Source organism: Salmo trutta, chromosome 35 (assembly GCF_901001165.1).
Source record: "Salmo trutta chromosome 35, fSalTru1.1, whole genome shotgun sequence".
Classification (NCBI taxonomy): Eukaryota; Metazoa; Chordata; class Actinopteri; order Salmoniformes; family Salmonidae; genus Salmo; species Salmo trutta.
In genome coordinates, this window is record NC_042991.1 from 12,464,310 (window position 1) to 12,482,926 (window position 18,617).

The 18,617-nt window shown below is 40.6% G+C and overlaps 1 protein-coding gene across 8 annotated transcripts; it reads right to left on the bottom strand.

Moving 5' to 3' along the window:
- Positions 1-2,192: 2,192 nt before the first annotated feature.
- cdca4 (cell division cycle associated 4) lies at positions 2,193-11,637 on the bottom strand. 8 transcript variants are annotated; one of them, XM_029733348.1, is made up of 4 exons: positions 11,063-11,443; positions 6,892-7,008; positions 4,589-5,474; positions 2,193-4,280 (listed from the first exon to the last, which is right to left on the bottom strand). In XM_029733348.1, the coding sequence occupies exons 3-4, from the start codon at positions 4,651-4,653 to the stop codon at positions 3,467-3,469; spliced, it is 879 nt and encodes a 292-aa protein (XP_029589208.1). In that variant the 5' UTR covers positions 4,654-5,474; positions 6,892-7,008; positions 11,063-11,443; the 3' UTR covers positions 2,193-3,466. The 8 variants fall into 8 exon arrangements, with proteins under 8 accessions (XP_029589208.1, XP_029589210.1, XP_029589209.1 ...); XM_029733350.1 differs by lacking the exons at positions 6,892-7,008; positions 11,063-11,443 and adding an exon at positions 11,453-11,637 and having other exon boundaries at positions 4,589-4,865; XM_029733349.1 differs by lacking the exons at positions 6,892-7,008; positions 11,063-11,443 and having other exon boundaries at positions 4,589-4,865; positions 5,383-6,885.
- Between the last annotated feature and the right edge of the window lie 6,980 nt (positions 11,638-18,617).

Below are 18,617 nucleotides of genomic sequence, written 5' to 3' on the forward strand. Positions count from 1 at the left end.
TTTATCACAGGTGACAGTTTTAATACTCACCACTCCATCCTGTATCAAAAGGTTGTCTGGTCCTCATTAAAGTCCCGTAGATCCCTTAATTCTTCCCTTTTTGTTTATAAAACTCTACTACAAAAGCTTCCGACTTACCTAAGGTCGCTGTTAAAATATAAAAACATGAGATACCAAACCCGTTCACAAGGGTGGTTAACTCTTGAGGTTCCTCGGGTCTCCACCGACGTAGATAAATCCGCTTTTAGTGTTAAAACACCTCATTTCTGGAACCAACTACAAATGACAATTGGATGTTCTTGTGCGGCTCGAGCAATTAAAAATATTGATTGGGAATCTTCTTATTAAGAAATGCAATAGTTTTTCTTGAATATTTGTGTTGTTCTGTATTGTATTTTTTATTTTGTGATATGAAATTGTATATGCATGGTATATGCACCCTTTTTTCAATACTTTGTGCACCCTCCCCTTACGTGGATAACACCACTTTTTCTATAATGTTTTATGAGATTGGAGAACACATTGGGAGGGATCTTAGACCAGATCCTTGATATCATTTGGTATGTGCTTATGGACTACCCTCTTTAATTCAAACCACAGGTTTTCAATGGGGTTCAAGTCCGGACACTGAGACGGCCATTGGAAAATGTGGATTTTCTGGTCAATTAACCATTTCTTTGTGGATTGTGTTCTTGGGTCACTGTCTTGCTGGAAGATCCACTTGCAGCCAACTTTCAGCCTCCTGGCAGAGGCAACCAGGTTTTTGGCTAAAATGTCCTGGTACTTAGTAGAGTTCATGATGCCGTTGACCTTAACAAGGGCCCCAGGACCAGTGAAAGAAACAGTCCTACAATATCAAAGATCCACCACTATATTTTACAGTAGGTATTAGGTTATTTTCTGCATATGAATCCTTATTTTGAGTCCATTTTGAGGCCTCTATTTTCATCTCATCTGACCATAGCACCCGGTTCCAATCCAAGTGTCAATGCCATTTACATTTGCTGGTTGCTCTCAATTACGTTTTTTTTTTATGGCAACCCTTCCAAATGGCCTATTGGCATGAAGGTGGCGTCTAATTGTAGACCCTAAGATACGACCAAGTTCTGTAATTCTCCCACTGTGGCCCTTGGTCTTTTCTTTGCCTCCCAAACCATCTTCCTCACTTTGCGTAGAGACAAGATACACTTCCGTCCTCTACCAGGCAAGTTTACCACTGTCCCAGTGGTTTTTAAACTTCTTAAATTGGTGCCCAAAAAGCGGTACATTTGCTCTTCAGTCGTTTTTTGTACCCGTTGCCTGATTTATGAAAGTCAACAACCATGTCTCTTTTCATTTGTGAGTTCTTTGCCTTTCTCAATGGTAATGGATGACAAATGGATTTTACACGCGTCTTACCAGATTTTTATAACCCACTGTGAAACAGGAAGCCATGAAAGGCCACAATGCAGTTCCTTAAAATTAGATTAACTTAAAAAAGTAAGACATTATAACACAGATTCTATTTTGTTTTATTTATTTATAAGAATCATTAGGGGTGCAAATCATTGACGCATATCTTTTAGAGAATTTTTTACAATATGCACATTGAGCAATTGTATTAGTGTAAAATAATTATATATATTTTTAAATTATACAATATAGCTCAGTATTTGTATTATCTATTTCATAGTATTTTTTGCCCATCTTTAGCAATTGTACCAATAATTTTGGAGATGACTATTTGATTGTAGCAACTTTTAGGAGGTTCAGATCTACCAGTTTAACGGTGTAAAAGCGTTTACCCCAAACATTTGCTGAATGGCAGAAGTGATGAGCAACCTAAACAGGAACTTAGCATAATGGCTAAGGTATCGGGTTGACATGGGACCGGGATTCAGTCGGTTAGGGCTTTCCCTGAATTCACTGCAGTGTCTTTGAAGTCATATTCTTAAAAAAAATCTATGGGTACATCAGCAGCAAATCTGACAGATTACACCTTTAGGTCTAGCAGCTATGTTTTGATTGAGTAAAAGTAGTTTTAGCTCAATTGCAATATTTTCACTCTATAGCTTTCTCTTTGACATACTTTGAATCAGAGATGTGAGTGTTTGATTTACCTGAAAGATTGGCAGGGAAACTAATTTGGAATGGCAATCCAACATCAATTAATATTTCAAATGTCCTCAGAAAACAGATAACCACACAATTCATTCATATTACGATAATGTTGTAACCTTTATTAAAAATTGTAAAAACTGCTACAGTTTACTTGTATAAAAACAAAATGCTAAATTTACTCTAGCTCATGGTCACGAATGTCAAATGTACAGTACTTATTTATAAAAAAGAAATGTCAGATCTCCCACCTCATGTCTGTTTAATCAGCAATCAGTTGTTTACTCACAATATTATCTTGTGCCTGAGTGCAGGCTTTGAACGCGATAAAAAAAAATACATTATTTTGTTGGAATAGGTCAGCTGAATAGCACAATTCTTTACATGTTCTCAGTTTGTTTTGAATAAGAAAGTAATTACTTCACTAAAAGTATGCATGAAAGTCCGGAAACTCATTATGATTCCAAAATATCAATTAATGTCAGAAAGCTGAAAAGCTTCTACAACCTTAAGTATTACCAAGGTTTAACGCCACCATATGTTTGCACTTAATAAATTAAATAGGCTAAAAGTCATAATATAAAATGAGAAAAATACCCATTACAATTCTTCATTTGTAATGAGACAAATATAAGAACATACGTTATTTCTAATAGCAAACAAATGGCACCACATGCTAGCCTGTGAGGTTAAGCTAGCCGTGGTGCAAGAACTAACTGTATGGCTCAAGAAGGAAATGTGTTTATAAGGAATACTGTACACGGTGCATATACTGTAGCACCAAACCATAGACCAAGACAAGGGTGCATCACATTGTGAGCATACTGAACGCAATTCATGTTTTCGACAATGCATCTTTGGAAGACAACAGGTAAATTAGTCCCAATCACACTGAGCTTTTGTGCAATTGTTCTGTATTTAGAAATATAGAAAAAAAAGACAGACAGTCTGGAACAATTCCCAGACGGTCTCTCTTGTAAAAAAATATATACGTGTATATTTATACAGAAATGTTTTAACAATCTTATATATCTTTTTGAAGAAAATATGTATAGTTCATGTAAATATGTTGTGCTGCTCTGAATTCATGTAGTGTAATAAGTACAATAAATTAAACCAGAAACTACATAAAAAAAACAGAAGAGAGAACACACTCAAATACAAACATAAAGAAAGTATACATAAGAAAAAGGATGGTGAACTTGAGAAAGCGTGAACCTTTTCAGATGAACATTTCATTGCACGGAGATGGATTTCACTCAGTTTCCATACAGAGGAAAGCGTGTAAATATTGTATGTTCGCACATACAAGACAAAAAGGCAGTGGCACAAGATCAATGAAACAGTATTCGAGTTTTAAATCTGTAAGCTATGAGCCCACAATGATCTCCATAATGTGGTCAAGTTCATTGAGATCGGCTCTACAGCTGGAGTTGGACACAGGGCCGTGTGAGGAGGCCAAGCTGTCCAGAAAGTCGTAAGGCCCCATCTTGGGGGAACTCTGCATGCCTGTCAGCATGGTGTCCAAGTCATAATACGAGGCATCAACGTCAGAGAACAGCTCCTCTAGTGCCGGGTCTGACCCGGGGGCACCGTTCTTGATCTCGAACGTCCCAAACACCTGCCCTGTTGCCATTTTAGCCCCCTCCCCAGATCTCGTCCCCTCCTCGCCCCCCGTACCTGAGTCTTTGCTGACCCCATCCTCCACTCTCAGTTCCCCCCTGTCCCAGCAGTGGCCAATGGTCCCCAACAGGAGGGCCGGGGCCCTGTCGCCAACAACCACAGAACACAGTGCCTTGTCGGTCACCACTTCCTCCTCACGGCAGCCGTCGTAACCCATCACTGAGTAGAGCTTAGGCCCACCGTCCTGCTGCTCCGGCGACTGGCACAGAACCTCGGTGTCCACCAAGTGGTCAGATGGGCCATGGCCAGAGCCACCTAAGGCCTCTGTGACCACCTGCCAGCTGCCGTCGTGGGACATCTCCTCCTGGATCTGGCGCACCGTGTTGGCGATGAGCACCGAGCGACACAGGTTGGGCTCCGCCAGCATGTGGCACAGCTGCAGCTTGAGCAGGGACATGTCCAGCAGGGACTGGCGCTGCAGGCTATAGGATGCCGCCACTGCCTTGTTGTCCACACCATCAGAGAACTTGCGTTTGGTGCCCTTGGAGTACATGTTGGCCCTGTGGGGGGAGCCAAGTAGCACTTTGGTTAGAACATATAAAGCTTTTTAAGAAGTAACTTTTTCCATTCAGTTGTTTTGCAAGTTATGCTTAGTTATTTCAGTGTTTTATATTGTTCGGTAAAGATGCCAAAAGTGCACGTCCTATTTACTTACAGTAATAATATTTCTTCATAAAACACACTAGAATATCAGGATTAGGATTTAAAAAGGTTATGACAATTTGCTAATGCTAGAATTGAAATGTTCAACTTGAGTGCACCTGAAAATCTAAGATATTATGAATAATGTACTTGTGTGTTCATTTACTTTTCTCTACCTTTCCTACGGCGACGCACAGGCATATATATGGGACGGCTTCCTCTTTTTCTCATTGCTTCCTCATGTTACTGAAAAAACGCTTCTGTTCTTAACTCTCTTTCAAGTCTTTTCAGACCGACGTGCAAGGTGCCTGCTGAGTGGAACATCCAACTTAGATCGCCACACTGATAAGATGGTACAGTTTGCTACCATAATTCTTGGGATTGGAGCACACTCTAGCTCTCCAGTCTTGAAACGGGAAGCAAACTCAGGGCTTGTTTGTGTGCTACAGTAGAGAGAAAGAAAGAGGAACAATGCCAGAAAGGCATTCATCTGAAGTGATAGGATCTTTGTTGATTATCCAACATCCATTGAGCACATCTTCCAATATGACATTTTAGTAAATGCCTGTTAAGACAAAGGGATTCAAAAATACATTTGTGTTTACAGACAAAACAGAGTGACATCAACTTCAAACCAGGATTATAAAAAAAAAACTTCTTAGTTAACGTATCAAGAGCATATTCCGACCAATGTCAGTATTTGTAAATCATTATCATAAGTACATATCCCTAAAACAAATATGAACACAGACTTGCTGGAGCCATTTGCAAGAAAAGTGAAACATGAAGTAGAAATTGGACCTTGATCAATTCTAGCATAGTGCCTTAAACAGAAAAAGAGATCCCACTCCCGATGCAAGCATTTTGTAATATTAACCCAAAATATTCAGCTGAGTAAAGATAAAATGGCAGACACACACACTGAAAATGGCTAATGGCTAAACAGCACTTTGTACATACATCCAGTACTGAGACGAGTGTTGGACACTTGCCTCCAGCCACGGCGGCCAGCCAACAAGGGCTGCGGGAGCCTAAAAGTGACAAACATCCAGCTAGAGCAGGGAGAACACATGATAGTCACCAGCACGTCAATGCACATTACATCCAAAGTCACTGGGTGACTCGTGTGTGTGCAGAAGGGGGAGACACGCTAGAACTCGGCTACTGGGACCAGGTGCTGAGAAACTGTAAAAGGCTATGAGCAGCTACAAATAATAATGCCCGCTTTTACCTCCTCAATGCAAATTGTTTGTGTCACATTGCATTGGGTTAGAACCTGAAGGTTGCTCGAGCTTCAGGATGATGGAAGGACAAGGGGCAGTATGCATCGTTTTGTAGACCAAACCAACAAAATGTTAGTTGCAGGCAAAAACAAAGAATCACATACGTAATGCAAAAAAATATTTTCATATTGAAGGGTGGAATTTGTATGCAGATGGAACTGATTTGTTTGACAGTCACAAAGATCACAGGAGAAGATCTTGTTCGCTATAAGGATAACTATAAGGATAACGCGTTGAGGGGTCAGTCACGGTTGAGATGAAGGCATATGGGAGATCAGCCTACCTGACACAAATATGACCCCATTTTTGCCACACTTCTGAAATGGCGAAGTCTGCAAATGATGAGCATTTTCCATGGTAAGTAAACCCCCAGCTACCTCGTGTATGGCAAATCACAGCAAAAAGATGATTATCATGAATTATTTTCAAATTGCCTGCAGTGGATTGGAATTTGTTTGTAACAAACTGTGTTTTTTTTAAGTGAAAATGTTCCTTGTAAAATAGGACAGCAGAGTTTCCTCTGAGTTTGCTTTGACAGTGACATTAAACTCCAAGAGGGCAATAAAGGATTGATGGGCTTGAAAAATGATTGCCTGAATCATGATTTTTTTTACAAATATTTTCAAACCATTAGTTTGAAATCAACCTTATACTGTAGTAGTTATAGAACAAAAATTCAACATGTCTACAATAAGCAACTAGTCTTCTGGCCCCAGATGATAATTTTACCTCTACACAAGTGGATGTAAATTACACTTTTTATTTTATTTAACTAGGCAAGTCAGTTAAGAACAAATTCTTATTCACAAATGACGGCCTACACTTACACAAATTAAACCTAGTATCTTCAGTTTTTGTCTTGTAAAGTAAAAACATAAATCCCACCATGCCATCCTCCAGGCCCGTTACATTGGCAGTGGCAGAGTGGTGAATAACATACAACTGTGTCTGACGCATACAAATACCGACATTTCTATCAAACCAACATGGTGCTTGCTATCCGGGATCCTTGTGACGTCCAACTCTGGCATCATCCCATTGAAATGTAAACTGGTTATCGTGGGTTGGGTTATGGTTTAGGGTAGAGATGTCCCAAGGACCCCAGATAGCACAAACAAACATGCCTCCCTCCCGTGGAAGTTCCACCCAGTTAAAGTTACTCCTCCCTTCCCCCCACCATACTTACAGTCACAATGCTGATTCATCGCCGGCCGGATGACGAATAGGCCTACCGCTCTCTCTGGCTACAATCAGCGCATTCCTCTGCCCAGGCGTTGCTGACGCCTGCCAGATCTTACAACGCCTGGATAGGTATTTGACTTATCAGCTAACCACATATGTTATAGCAATCTGTCAGTCGATAATGTGGCACACAACCCGTGATTGATGGACGCAATGTCTGAGCAGGGGAACGCGAACATAGTAAAATAGCAGTAAAAAAAATACAAATGAATCGACGTGAGACTAGAAGCGGGGTAAATGTCGCATGCTTTCCTGTCTAAACAGTTCGCATATATATATATATATATATATATATATATATATATATATATATATATATATATATATATATATATATGACAATTTTGTGGCGTTTTTCTTCGTTTTGGTGTTCTTTAGGTTTTTTTCTGGTTGTTCATGCACACAAATTATTGCTGCAGTTCGAACTTCGGTAGCCGAATTCTACGCCCCTTCGTCGGTTATTGGTCAACAGTACTACTCCTAGTAGGAGTGGGAACTAGGGACGGGATTTTTTAAAGTGTTTGTTGTCATTCAACGAGAGACTACTCGTTTTTAGTTTATGCATTTTTTTCACTTGAGAAATACTGCACAAAAATCTTAGTAAAATGTTTAATTGCCCGCATGCTTCCCATCAGAGTGAGAGTGCATTAGGAAAGTATTAAGACCTTGCCTCATTCTAAAATGGCTTGAATATTTTTTTCCATCAATCTACCCACAATAACCTATAATGACAAAAAAACACGTTTTAGAAATGTTAGTAAATGTATATATTTTTTAAATCCCCAGAAATATCACATTTACATAAGTATTCAGACCATTTACTCAGTACTTTGTTGAAGCACCTTCGGCAGCAATTACAGCCTAAAGTCTTATTGGGTATGACACTACAAGCTTGGCACACCTGTATTTGGTGAGTTTCTCCCGTTCTTATCCACAGATCCTCTCAAGCTCTGTCAGGTTGGATGGGAAGTGTTGCTGCACAGCTATTTTCAGGTCTCTCTGGTTTCAAGTCCAGGCTCTGGCTTGGTTACTCAAGGACATTCAGAGACTTGTCCCGAGGCCACTCCTGCGTTGTCTTGGATGTGTACTTAGGGTCGTTGTCCTACTTGGAAATTTAACTTTTGCCCCAGTCTGAGGTCTGGAGCAGGTTTTCATCAAGTATCTCGCTGTACTTTGCTTAATTCATCTTTCGCTCAATCCTGACAAGTCTCCCAGTCCCTGCCGCTGAAAAACATTCCCACAGCATGATGCTGCAACCACCATGCTTCACCGTAGGGTTGGTGCCAGGTTTCCTCCATATGTGACGCTTAGCATTCAGGCCAAAGAGTTCAATCTTGGTTTCATCAGACCATCTGAGAGTTCTTAGGTGCCTTTTGGCAAACTCCAAGCAGCGGGCTGTCATGTGCCTTTTACTCTACCATAAAGGCCTGATTGGTGGAGTGTTGCAGAGATGGTTGTCCTTCTGGAAGGTTCTCCCATCTCCACAGAGGAACTCTGTCTGAGTGACCATTGGCTTCTTGGTCACCTCCCTGACCAAGGCCCTTCTCCCCTGATTGCTCAGTTTGGCCAGGGGCCAGCTCTTGGAAGAGTCTTGGTTGTTCAAAACATCTTCCATTTAAGAATGATGGAGGCCACTGTGTTCTTGGGGACCTTCAATGCTGCAGACATGTTTTGGTACCCTTCACCAGATCTGTGCCTTGACACAATCCTGTCTTGGAGCTCTACGGACAATTCCTTTGACATCATGGCTTGGTTTTTGCTCTGACATGCACTGTCAACCTTGGGACCTTATATAGACAGGTGTGTGCCTTTCCAAATAATGTCCAATCAATTGAATTTACCACAGGTGGACTCCAAGTTGTAGAAACATCTCAAGGACGATCAATGGAAACAGGATTCATCTGAGCTCAATTCTTAAACTATTTTTGCTTTGTCATTATAAGGTATCGTGTGTAGATTGAGGATTTTTTATTTATTTAATCCATTTTAGAATAAGGCTGTAACGTAACAATGTGGAAAATGTCAAGGGGTCTGAATACTTTCCGAATGCACTGGATTATGACATTTTACGTTTTTGGTAGTTTTGGTCTTTGTTTTTTTGGGCTGTTCGTGCACAAAAAACAATTCTCCAGGCAAGCTGAACTTCGGTAGCCGAAGTCTACACCCTTTTGTCGGTCATTGGTCAACAGTAGGGATTCTTCAATTAAGTGTTTGTCTTTCTACGATAGATGAGAAATACTGCATTAAACATCTTAGTTAGATGCAGTGGCGTGTATTCATTGACGCCAAGGGAAGCCAGGCTTCCCCCAGAAATGTAACCCCCTCAGAAATATAACATCAAATTATTTATCTTTCGTCTCTCTGAGTTTCATAATTCTCCTTCAATTCGCAAGAGGCTGAATGTATCTCACAGGAGAAAGCTTCCGAGTGATCGAAACAGATTAGCCAATCAGCGTTGAGCTAAACTGAGCAAGCTCAACTGTGAATGGTGCTGGCGAAAAATAAAAAAATATTAAGTGTCAAGGGAAGCCAGCTTGGATTTGGCTTCTTTCCTATCAAATTCCTTTGACCATACGTCATTAACAGAAACAACTTGAATTGTTGCATCTCATTGTGTTGTCCTCCGGTGGCTAGGTAGCTAAAATTGACCCTTCCTATAATTAGCCATGGATTGAGATTTTTTTTAATTGTTTTTTTTTTATAATTATTGAACCTTTATAGGGATTTGGACTTGTGGTTTTACTTAATTCTCCATACTGGCCAATGATTATAATGGTGATTGTGATCCAACCTTTAATTCATACATTGTTGTGCCCCTGGCTTGAGAGGATGGAAGTTCAATATGTGCAGTAGCTAGATGGAGAAGGCTAGCCTAGGACAACAAAAAATACAAGCGTGTACTGTATGACAGAGTGATATACCGTTTCATCAACATGAAAGAGAGGATGACATTGGCGTTTCTCTACAAGTAGGGTGAGTCAACATGTTTTTCTACTTGCACAACGCACGCGCAAACAGAAATCAGAACCATGGACAGCCACATCATATTTAGCTGATGTTGATTGGATGAAATAGTTTTTTGGTATCTTTTAGTTGTCACTGTATTAGACTAAGCAGAGGTGATTTGATGATGTTGAAATGGTGCTGGAATAGTGGAAGCAGCTCCTGTTTTCTTTGCGACTTGTGGTAACTGTGGTTCTAAATCCAGTAGTTTAGTGGTCCAAAAATGTTGGAAACATTAACTTGCTTAACCATGCTGTAGGTAATGTAACTGACTGTTACATGAAATGTGTCGACTTCACCGGACATAGGTTGTTATCCGGTTTTGTTATAAAACAAAGGTGTGGTTGAATTTATTCTGCCACTGTCTTCTTATTGTCTCTGCCTTTAGGCATATATATATATAATATATATATATATATATATTATATATTATATATATATATATATAAATATATATATATATATATATAAAACTGTAGCAAGGCATATGAATTAACAGCAAACACTGCAATTAAACAATTACGGGGGCTTCCCCAGTGATCTTACCCATGCACTGCAACTGGTTAGATGTAAAATTGAGCAACTAAGATCTCCTCGGCATAACCTTAAATATGTGTGCCCGATTTGTTGAGTTATCTTAGATGAATTCTGACTATTTTGAGGAAGCGTATACCGGCTACAGCGTCTCAAGATGGATAAACAGTACTATTGCTGCTTTTCTCATTTCTCAAGCAAAAGTCTTTTTCAAGCGCACTCGTTTCTGTTTGACTAGGCGCCAGGCAAACCAAAGCATTCAGAAGCCTTAAGACACTTAGAAATAAGGTCAAAATGAATTACAGATTTCTTGATTTATCTTCAATTCATTCTTACTATTTTGAGGAAGTGGCTGGCTGTTGTTGCTACGGCGTCTCAAGAGGCAATGTAATATTTTTCAAGCAAATGTGTTTTAAGAGAGTATACGAGATACAAACGTTCGTGACACCGTGCTGAGTTGTGCTATAAACACACTTAACCTGATATGCGGGCGCCTTAACTGAGCAATATTATGAAACAACAAAACTTGGTCCAACACGACAGTGTACTTAATAATGGTTTGTGTGTCGTTAACTTACTTTCCAGACGCAAACATAGGAACTTACAGGGAAAGGGAAGCGACAGAGAGGAAGCCATTTTGAATGTACCATCTACTTTTGTTAACTTCTGTTCGTTAAACACCAGTTAAGATGTATCCCGCTAGACCACGTCTGGGTGAAGCACATCAAAGTGCTGATTTCCAGGCTACTGGTGACAAGAGGTTACAATGTAACACACATCTATGGAACGTTGAGCGAGAAATACCGCTCGTCAACTTCCGCATTGAGCACTTGCGTTCGAAATCGACCGCGCATTTGTAACACATTCGAATGGTATTTTATTTATAAAAAATACATGTAAAAAAAGACCATTAACTCGTTACACTCAACACACATTACGTAATTAATATTTCTATTTATTTGTCTTACCTTTACAGAATCAGCTTTTTTAGCCGAGGGTTCATGTGCTCTTCGTGAATAAACGAATTAAAGGCGCAGCTCTCTCAGCTTCCCTGGATACAGATTGTATTCGAGGCACTGCTGCCAGGCAGCCAGATGCAGCAGAGGGAAGGGTGAAGTGGGCGGACACATGGATCTTGATCGACAGGCCGTCGCTTGAACTGGGGAAAACATGAACAAAAGCAACACTGAATAAACAGATTGCACCACGGGTCCACAGACATCTGACACAATACCCGCTCTGTTAGGGAAACATTTGAGACTTACTGAATCTAAAATTAAACACAACTAGCTTGGACGAAAATGAAGGAAGAGATTGAACATTAAGGTAGAAATATTTATCAGCCAAGTAATAGGTAAATAAACTATTTTAACTCCGGGCCAGGCTACATAGCCTAAATATAGGACACCGACCTTTACAAAGTATCAAGAAATTCAACAGTTAACAAAATCAAACAATCTTGTTATTCTTTCAATACCTCAATAAACATACATATATCAAAACATAAGCAAAATGTGATGAAACTAGGCTGCATTCTGGGTCACTGTCCAACCAAACGGGTCTGACCAGATAGTATATTAGAAAATGACCACTGTGTAATTTGTAAATCCTCCAAAAATTGGGTTTTCATTAGTCTGTTCAGGACTGTATTTGCTTAAAAATGCATATTAAGCTATTCTTATTGTGTGAGTAGTGATTACACCCTCGCAACCCCCCAACATATGTCCCATCTTTGCCTGTCAGCACACAGAAAGGGCAATGACAGCAGAACCACGGACAAGGCTGAGGTGCGACAACAAAGGCGACACTAAAAGGCGCTACATGGTCAATCCGACTTCTGCATTTGCCATACAGCATTTACTGCGAAGCGGCCTCCGCTGAAGTCAGACCAAACATGCTTTTTGCGCTTCGCGGAGCAGCCCAGTTGTTGTGAAGGAAGTTGTCAAGGAAGTAAGTTTGTGTTTATACAGGACCTCCCGCCCACACCTACCGTCAACCAATCATTTCAATGCCGAGCTATACGGAGCCCTCCGCATTGTTACAAAATTTTAGAGGTGCAAGGCGATGCGGCATGGTGCTCAATTTGGCCTCTGCATGCCTCCGGAGGCTCCGCATTGTGTCACACTATCCATACGGCGCCCCCGACCACGTTTTCGTATCAAGCATAAATTGGCTGTAAAGCGAGAGACGGCTTGTGTGGGATGCTCCTGACAGCAATAAAGAACATTATTAACACCTTTTTTATTAGCATAAAGGCGTCCTCAAACTAGGTTAAGATTGCACCTAGCAGAACTCAACAAGGCGAAGCGAACGTCTGTGCCTCGCATATTCCATTAAAAAGGCCTTTGGTTGGAAAAACTAGAAAAAAGCGGCAATATTACTGTTTGTCCCTCTTGCAACACCATTCCAACAACACATAAAGAAACACTTCCTTAAAATGGTCAGAATGAATCTAAGATAAATCAATACATTTGCCATTCATTTTGATGTGTTTGCAGAGGAGGTCTTTAGTCTTGCAATTTTACATCTAACTATCTTTGGTGCAGTACTTCTCAAGTGAAAACATTTGCATGAAAACTAGTAATCTCTAGTTGAATGACAACAAACACTACATATTGCTGACCAATACCCGGCAAAGGGGTGTAGACTTTGGCTACTGAACTCCGACTTGCCTCAAGAAAAAAATAGTGCAGGAAAATCCGGAAAAAAACCCTGCTGAAGATCGAAAATATACACACAAACTGTTTCTACTGGGAAGCATACAGTAAGCTTAACGGTGCACATCCATAAAAGTGGCCCAGGAAATTTGACAGATTTGACACAAACGTCAGTTTGTGTATTCAATTGAATCATGCTGATTTGAAACAAAATATTGTGGCTATTCTGTTGTCTACTTATTTCATATGAGTCTTTAGACATTCTGCTAAAATCCCTCGACTACACAACATTACTGAACCTAATTGGTTATACAAGTATTGTCAGTGGCCATGAGGATAATATTTGAAATGGATCATAGAGAAAGAAAGACGTGAAGAAAGGGTTAGTGCTACCCGGAATCCTTGGGACATCCCTACCCTACCCTAACCATTACCTAACCTTAATGATTTCACATTTCTACTTCTATGGGGTGACGTCAGAGTTGTACGTCCCAAGGATGCCGGATTGCAAGGACCATGAAGAAAGTCTAGCGTTGTATGTACTGTATGACGATTGGTCTAAGGCAGTGGTTCCCAACCTTTTTCCGTTACTGTACCACCAACTGAATTTTGCTCTGCCTGGAGTACTCCTGAAGTACCCCCTCATTTGCATTTACCAGTAGGCCTATGCTCTCATGAATCTTCTCAAGTACCCACCCGTGGATACGCCAAGTCCTAGTGCCCCTGGTTGGGAACCACTGATCTAAGGCCAATCCCACCAAACGCTCGGACAACTTTTCAATTAAAAAAACAATCTGTGGGATATTGTCATTAAATAAAGTCTCATAATTCCTGAGATATATAAAAAAAAAAAACTGTGTGCAACTGCTAATACAGAACAAAAACACAAGGCACCTATTTAAAGACAATCTGAACTTGAGGTCAGAAGTGGCTCAACAATGGTTACAGTAGACCTAGGCCTAGTTTTACAACTTGTCTTTCATTTAAAAAAATGTCATTGTTATTATTATTAGACAGTTCCCATATTATAGTGCATTCGGAAAGTATTCAGACCCCCTTCACTTTTTCCACATTTTGTTACGTTACAGCCTCATTCTAAAATTGATGAGAAAAATGTGTATTTAATCCATCTACACACAATACCCGACAAAGCGAAAACAGCTCAGAGTCAGGATTATGTCGAGCATCATTGAAGGTCCCCAAGAACACATTGGCCTCCATCATTCTTAAATGGAAGAAGTTTGGAACCACCAAGACTCTTCCTAGAGCTGGCCGTCCGGCCAAAAAGAGCAATTGGGGAGAAGGGCCTTGGTCAGGGAGGTGACCATGAACCCGATGGTTACTCTGACAGAGCTCCAGAGTTTTTCTGTGGAGATGGGAGAACCCTACAGAAAGACAACCATCTCTGCAGCCCTCCACCAATCAGGCCTTTATGGTAGAGTGGCCAGACGGAAACCACTCCTCAGTAAAAGGCACATGACAGCCCACTCTGAGTTTGCCAAAAGGCACCTAAAGGACTCTCAGACTATGAGAAACAAGATTCTTGGTCTGATGAAACCAACATTGAACTCTTTGGCCTGAATGCCAAGGGTCATGTCTGGAGGAAACCTAGCGCCGCTCATCATCTGGCCAATACCATCCTTACGGTGAAGCGTGGTGGTGGCAGCATCATGCTGTGGGGATGTTTTTCAGCGGCACGGCAAGGAGACCAGTCAGGATCAAGGGTTAGATGAACGTAGCAAAGTACAGAGAGATCTTTGATGAAAACCTGCTCCAGAGCACTCAGGACCTCGGACTGGGGTGAAGGATCCCCTTCCAACAGAACATCGATCCTAAGCACACAGCCAAGACAACACAGGAGTGACTTCGGGACAAGTCTCTGAATGTCCTTGAGTGGCCCATCCAGATCCCAGACTTGCACCCGATCGAACATCTCTGGATAGACCTGAAAATAGCTATGCAGGGACACTCCCCATCCAACTTGACATAGCTTGAGAGGATCTGCAGAGAAGAATGGGAGAAACTTCCCAAACACAGGTGTGCCAAGCTTGTAGCGTCATACCCAAGAGACTTCAGGCTGTAATCGCTGCCAAAGGTGCTTCAACAAAGTACTGAGTAAAGGGTCTGAATACTTATGTAAATATGATATTTCAGTTTTAATTTTTTTATAAATGTGCAAAATGTAAAAAAAATCTGTTTTTGCTTTGTCATTATGGAGTATTGTGTGTAGATTGAGGGGGGGGGGGGACAATTGAATCCAGTTTAGAATAAGGCTGTAATGTAACAACATTTTGAAAAAGTGAAGGGGTCTGAATACTTTCCGAATGCACTGTATTCTTGTTACTAAGTATTGTTTTGAGTTTTTTCATTTGGAGACTTGAAAAAGACAGGGGACAGACATCTCAAGAGATTTTATCCTGCTAAATGTCTAATAAATAAACAACAAAAAAAGACGTCTGCCCCAAGTTGTCGACAGCGTTCCTGAAAAATATCAGTCTAACTGAATGGATGCCGGTTGGGAGCTGGCTGAACAAGTTTTCTAAGTCTTAGTATTTGCCTGACGTGGTTACTTTGCATTATTATTATGCGCTAGCTGCCTGTTTGCTTCAGACTCACTCATCATCCAACCTGCAGACTAGAAGAAGCGAGTAAGCATTTGCGCTACTCACACTACACAGCGTTTAAGACAGGATGTGCTATACCTCTCTTTTAGTACCACTTTAGTAGCCCAATGATTAGACTCTACGGAATGTCTGAATGGCACCAAACGGCCTGCTCACTCCTTATCGGGTTTGAAACATTCGTGAAAATGTGACAGTTTTGAGCAGGAACTAAGCCTATTTGAGGTAGACAACGTTGAATAGATAATGTTTTGAGGAGCCCAACTTCATTGTTCTCATATATTCTGTCTATACCTGTATTGGACTAAGAGAACAAATTAAGAGCAACCACACCAGCCCTGAAATGAGGGCAAGCCATTTAGTTATGAGTTACCAATTTGTTTTCTGTCTCCATCGAGTGGCATGATAACAACTTCATGTACATTCTTCAACTCAGACACTGTTAGCCTAAACACCTCAGAACAGGGGAAGGACAAACAGTTACCCGAGCTGGACAGAGGTATTGGTTTGTATTTGATGTACTTTCTAATGATAGGTCGGTGATAATAAATACAATTACAATATATACCTATTAATTTATCAATTTTCCATCAGTCCACTCATCCATCTGTCCATCCACCCACCCATGTATTTATCGGTGTGTGTTCTTTTGCCAAGGATTTTTTTTCTCGTTTCGTGAGGTAACTGTCTCCAACCTAAATCCTGTCAGGATAGGTTGTGCGTGCTTTTGTTCCAGTCAAGAAGTATTAACACACCAGCTAATTAAGGGGTTGATGATTAGTCGATTTGTTTAATCAGGTGTGTTAGTACTTGGTTGTAACAAAAACCTGCACACCTTGTTATTGTTCCCCAGGTTCAGGCTGAAGAACAATTAACTAACACCACCACATGTCATTGTCAACACATACTGGTACTGCTTGTACCTCGGTTAGCCAGTAGGGGGAGAAACAGGTCCATAAGATAATAAAATGTAGAAATATATTTGACCCAATTTTCTCTTCCTAAAGACTATTGTGATCTTTGTTTCTCATTACAATGCAGCCAATACATAAAGGTTTCCCCATAAGCACACATCTGGGATTTGGGTTGGGTTGGCGGATGTTTGCTGTATCATCTTGGACGTAAAATGCAAAACTGAGTAAGAACATCAAGTTGGTCCCGGTGGTCCCCAATTGACAATCTATCCTTCCATCATCTATATTATTAAGCAACTTTCTATCGAGCACACCTGGCTTTGTGCCCTTTTTTGCTATTTATTTTATGTTAAACAGCAGAAATATAAAGACATTATTGAAATATCTTCTTTTCTTATGCAATGACTGAATAGTCTATCTATGATATACTGTACCTGAAGCATATTCTTTACATACAGATAGTATCTGTAGCATTTGCATGCTCATTTCACAGTTGTTCAGGCTTGCCTGAGATCCGGTGCATTTGGGGAATCATCCTTTGGGAAAGTGGGAAGCTTTTTCTAAGGAATAACAGAGGATCCGAGAGTGAGATTGTGTTTCCCGGGGCTAAAGTCAGTGGGAGCACACGCTTGTTTGTGCATTAAAAATGCATGCCTTTCAGGAAAAAGGAAGACATAATAGATAGAGAAGCAGCAGAAAGAACAAAAAAGCCTCAGAGACAAGAGAGATCAGTAGGAGTAGGGAAGAGAGAGTGTGTAAAACAAACACCTTAGTAAACTGACAAACTTGACCTCAAACAGCAGAGAAGTGGGTCAGTGTGAGATGTCACCACTATGCAGAGCAAGCAGATGCCTTCTGTGGGAAGAGGAAGAGTTAAAGAGAGTTTCATGCCAAGGCAGGTCCTTAAAAAGACCCCTCCCAGCACATCACATACTGTACATAGCTACTTTAGAAACCGGTTATTATTCTAGTTTTTGAATATGTTTTCCATCTGTACCATACAGATCAGTCTATGAACTTTCATTCTATTGAACCATCATCAAGCAAGCCCTTGACCTGTCTAAGTGCTGTATTGGAAGATGTGCACTCCTGTGGGTCCCTATAGAGAAACCCTGCTTTAAGAATTCCACCATTCATGCATTATGGTATGATCAAGCCAAGATTGGACTCTTCATCATGGACTGTTATGTGAGAAGTTGAAACAGGTCACAATTAAGGAAATTGTTCCCTTTGAATTACAAGTATCAAACTAAGAAGCCAGGTTATACAGTTTGACCTGCAGCTCTTCATGGGAAATGTATGGCCCTACGTGATAGATAGGATATTCCTTTTGAACAAGGAACTAGGGTTGCTAATCCTCCCGGTTTGGCTTGGAGTCTTCCAGAATTGGCTTTAAATGGGCAATCTGCAGTTCAAACAACAACAAAACAGTCAACCTGCCACTGTTGTAACAGGTTGAATGTACCAATATTTTGAGTCACTATTCACATCATAAACAAGTACAACGGTCACCGTGGGGGAAAACAACTTTCCATTAAACATAGCTTAGATTTACATAGTGTCACGTCCTGACCAGTAAAAGGGGTTATTTGTTATTGTAGTTTGGTCAGGACGTGGCAGGGGGTGTTTGTTTTATGTGGTTCGGGCTATGTATTTAGGTAGAGGGGTGTTTGGTTTATGTGGTCCGGGGTTTGTTAGTCTATGTTAGTGTATTTCTATGTTCTGTCTAGTCTATTGTAGTTCTATGTTTAGTTAATTGGGGTTGGACCTTCAATTGGAGGCAGCTGGTTATCGTTGCCTCTGATTGAGGGTCCTATAATTAGGAGTTTGTTTGTCATGGGATTTTGTGGGAGATTGTTGCTGTGTATACCTTTGTGCCTTACCGGCCTGTTCTTTGTCATCATTTTTTTATTTTTTTTGGTATACGTGTTTATTTTGGTT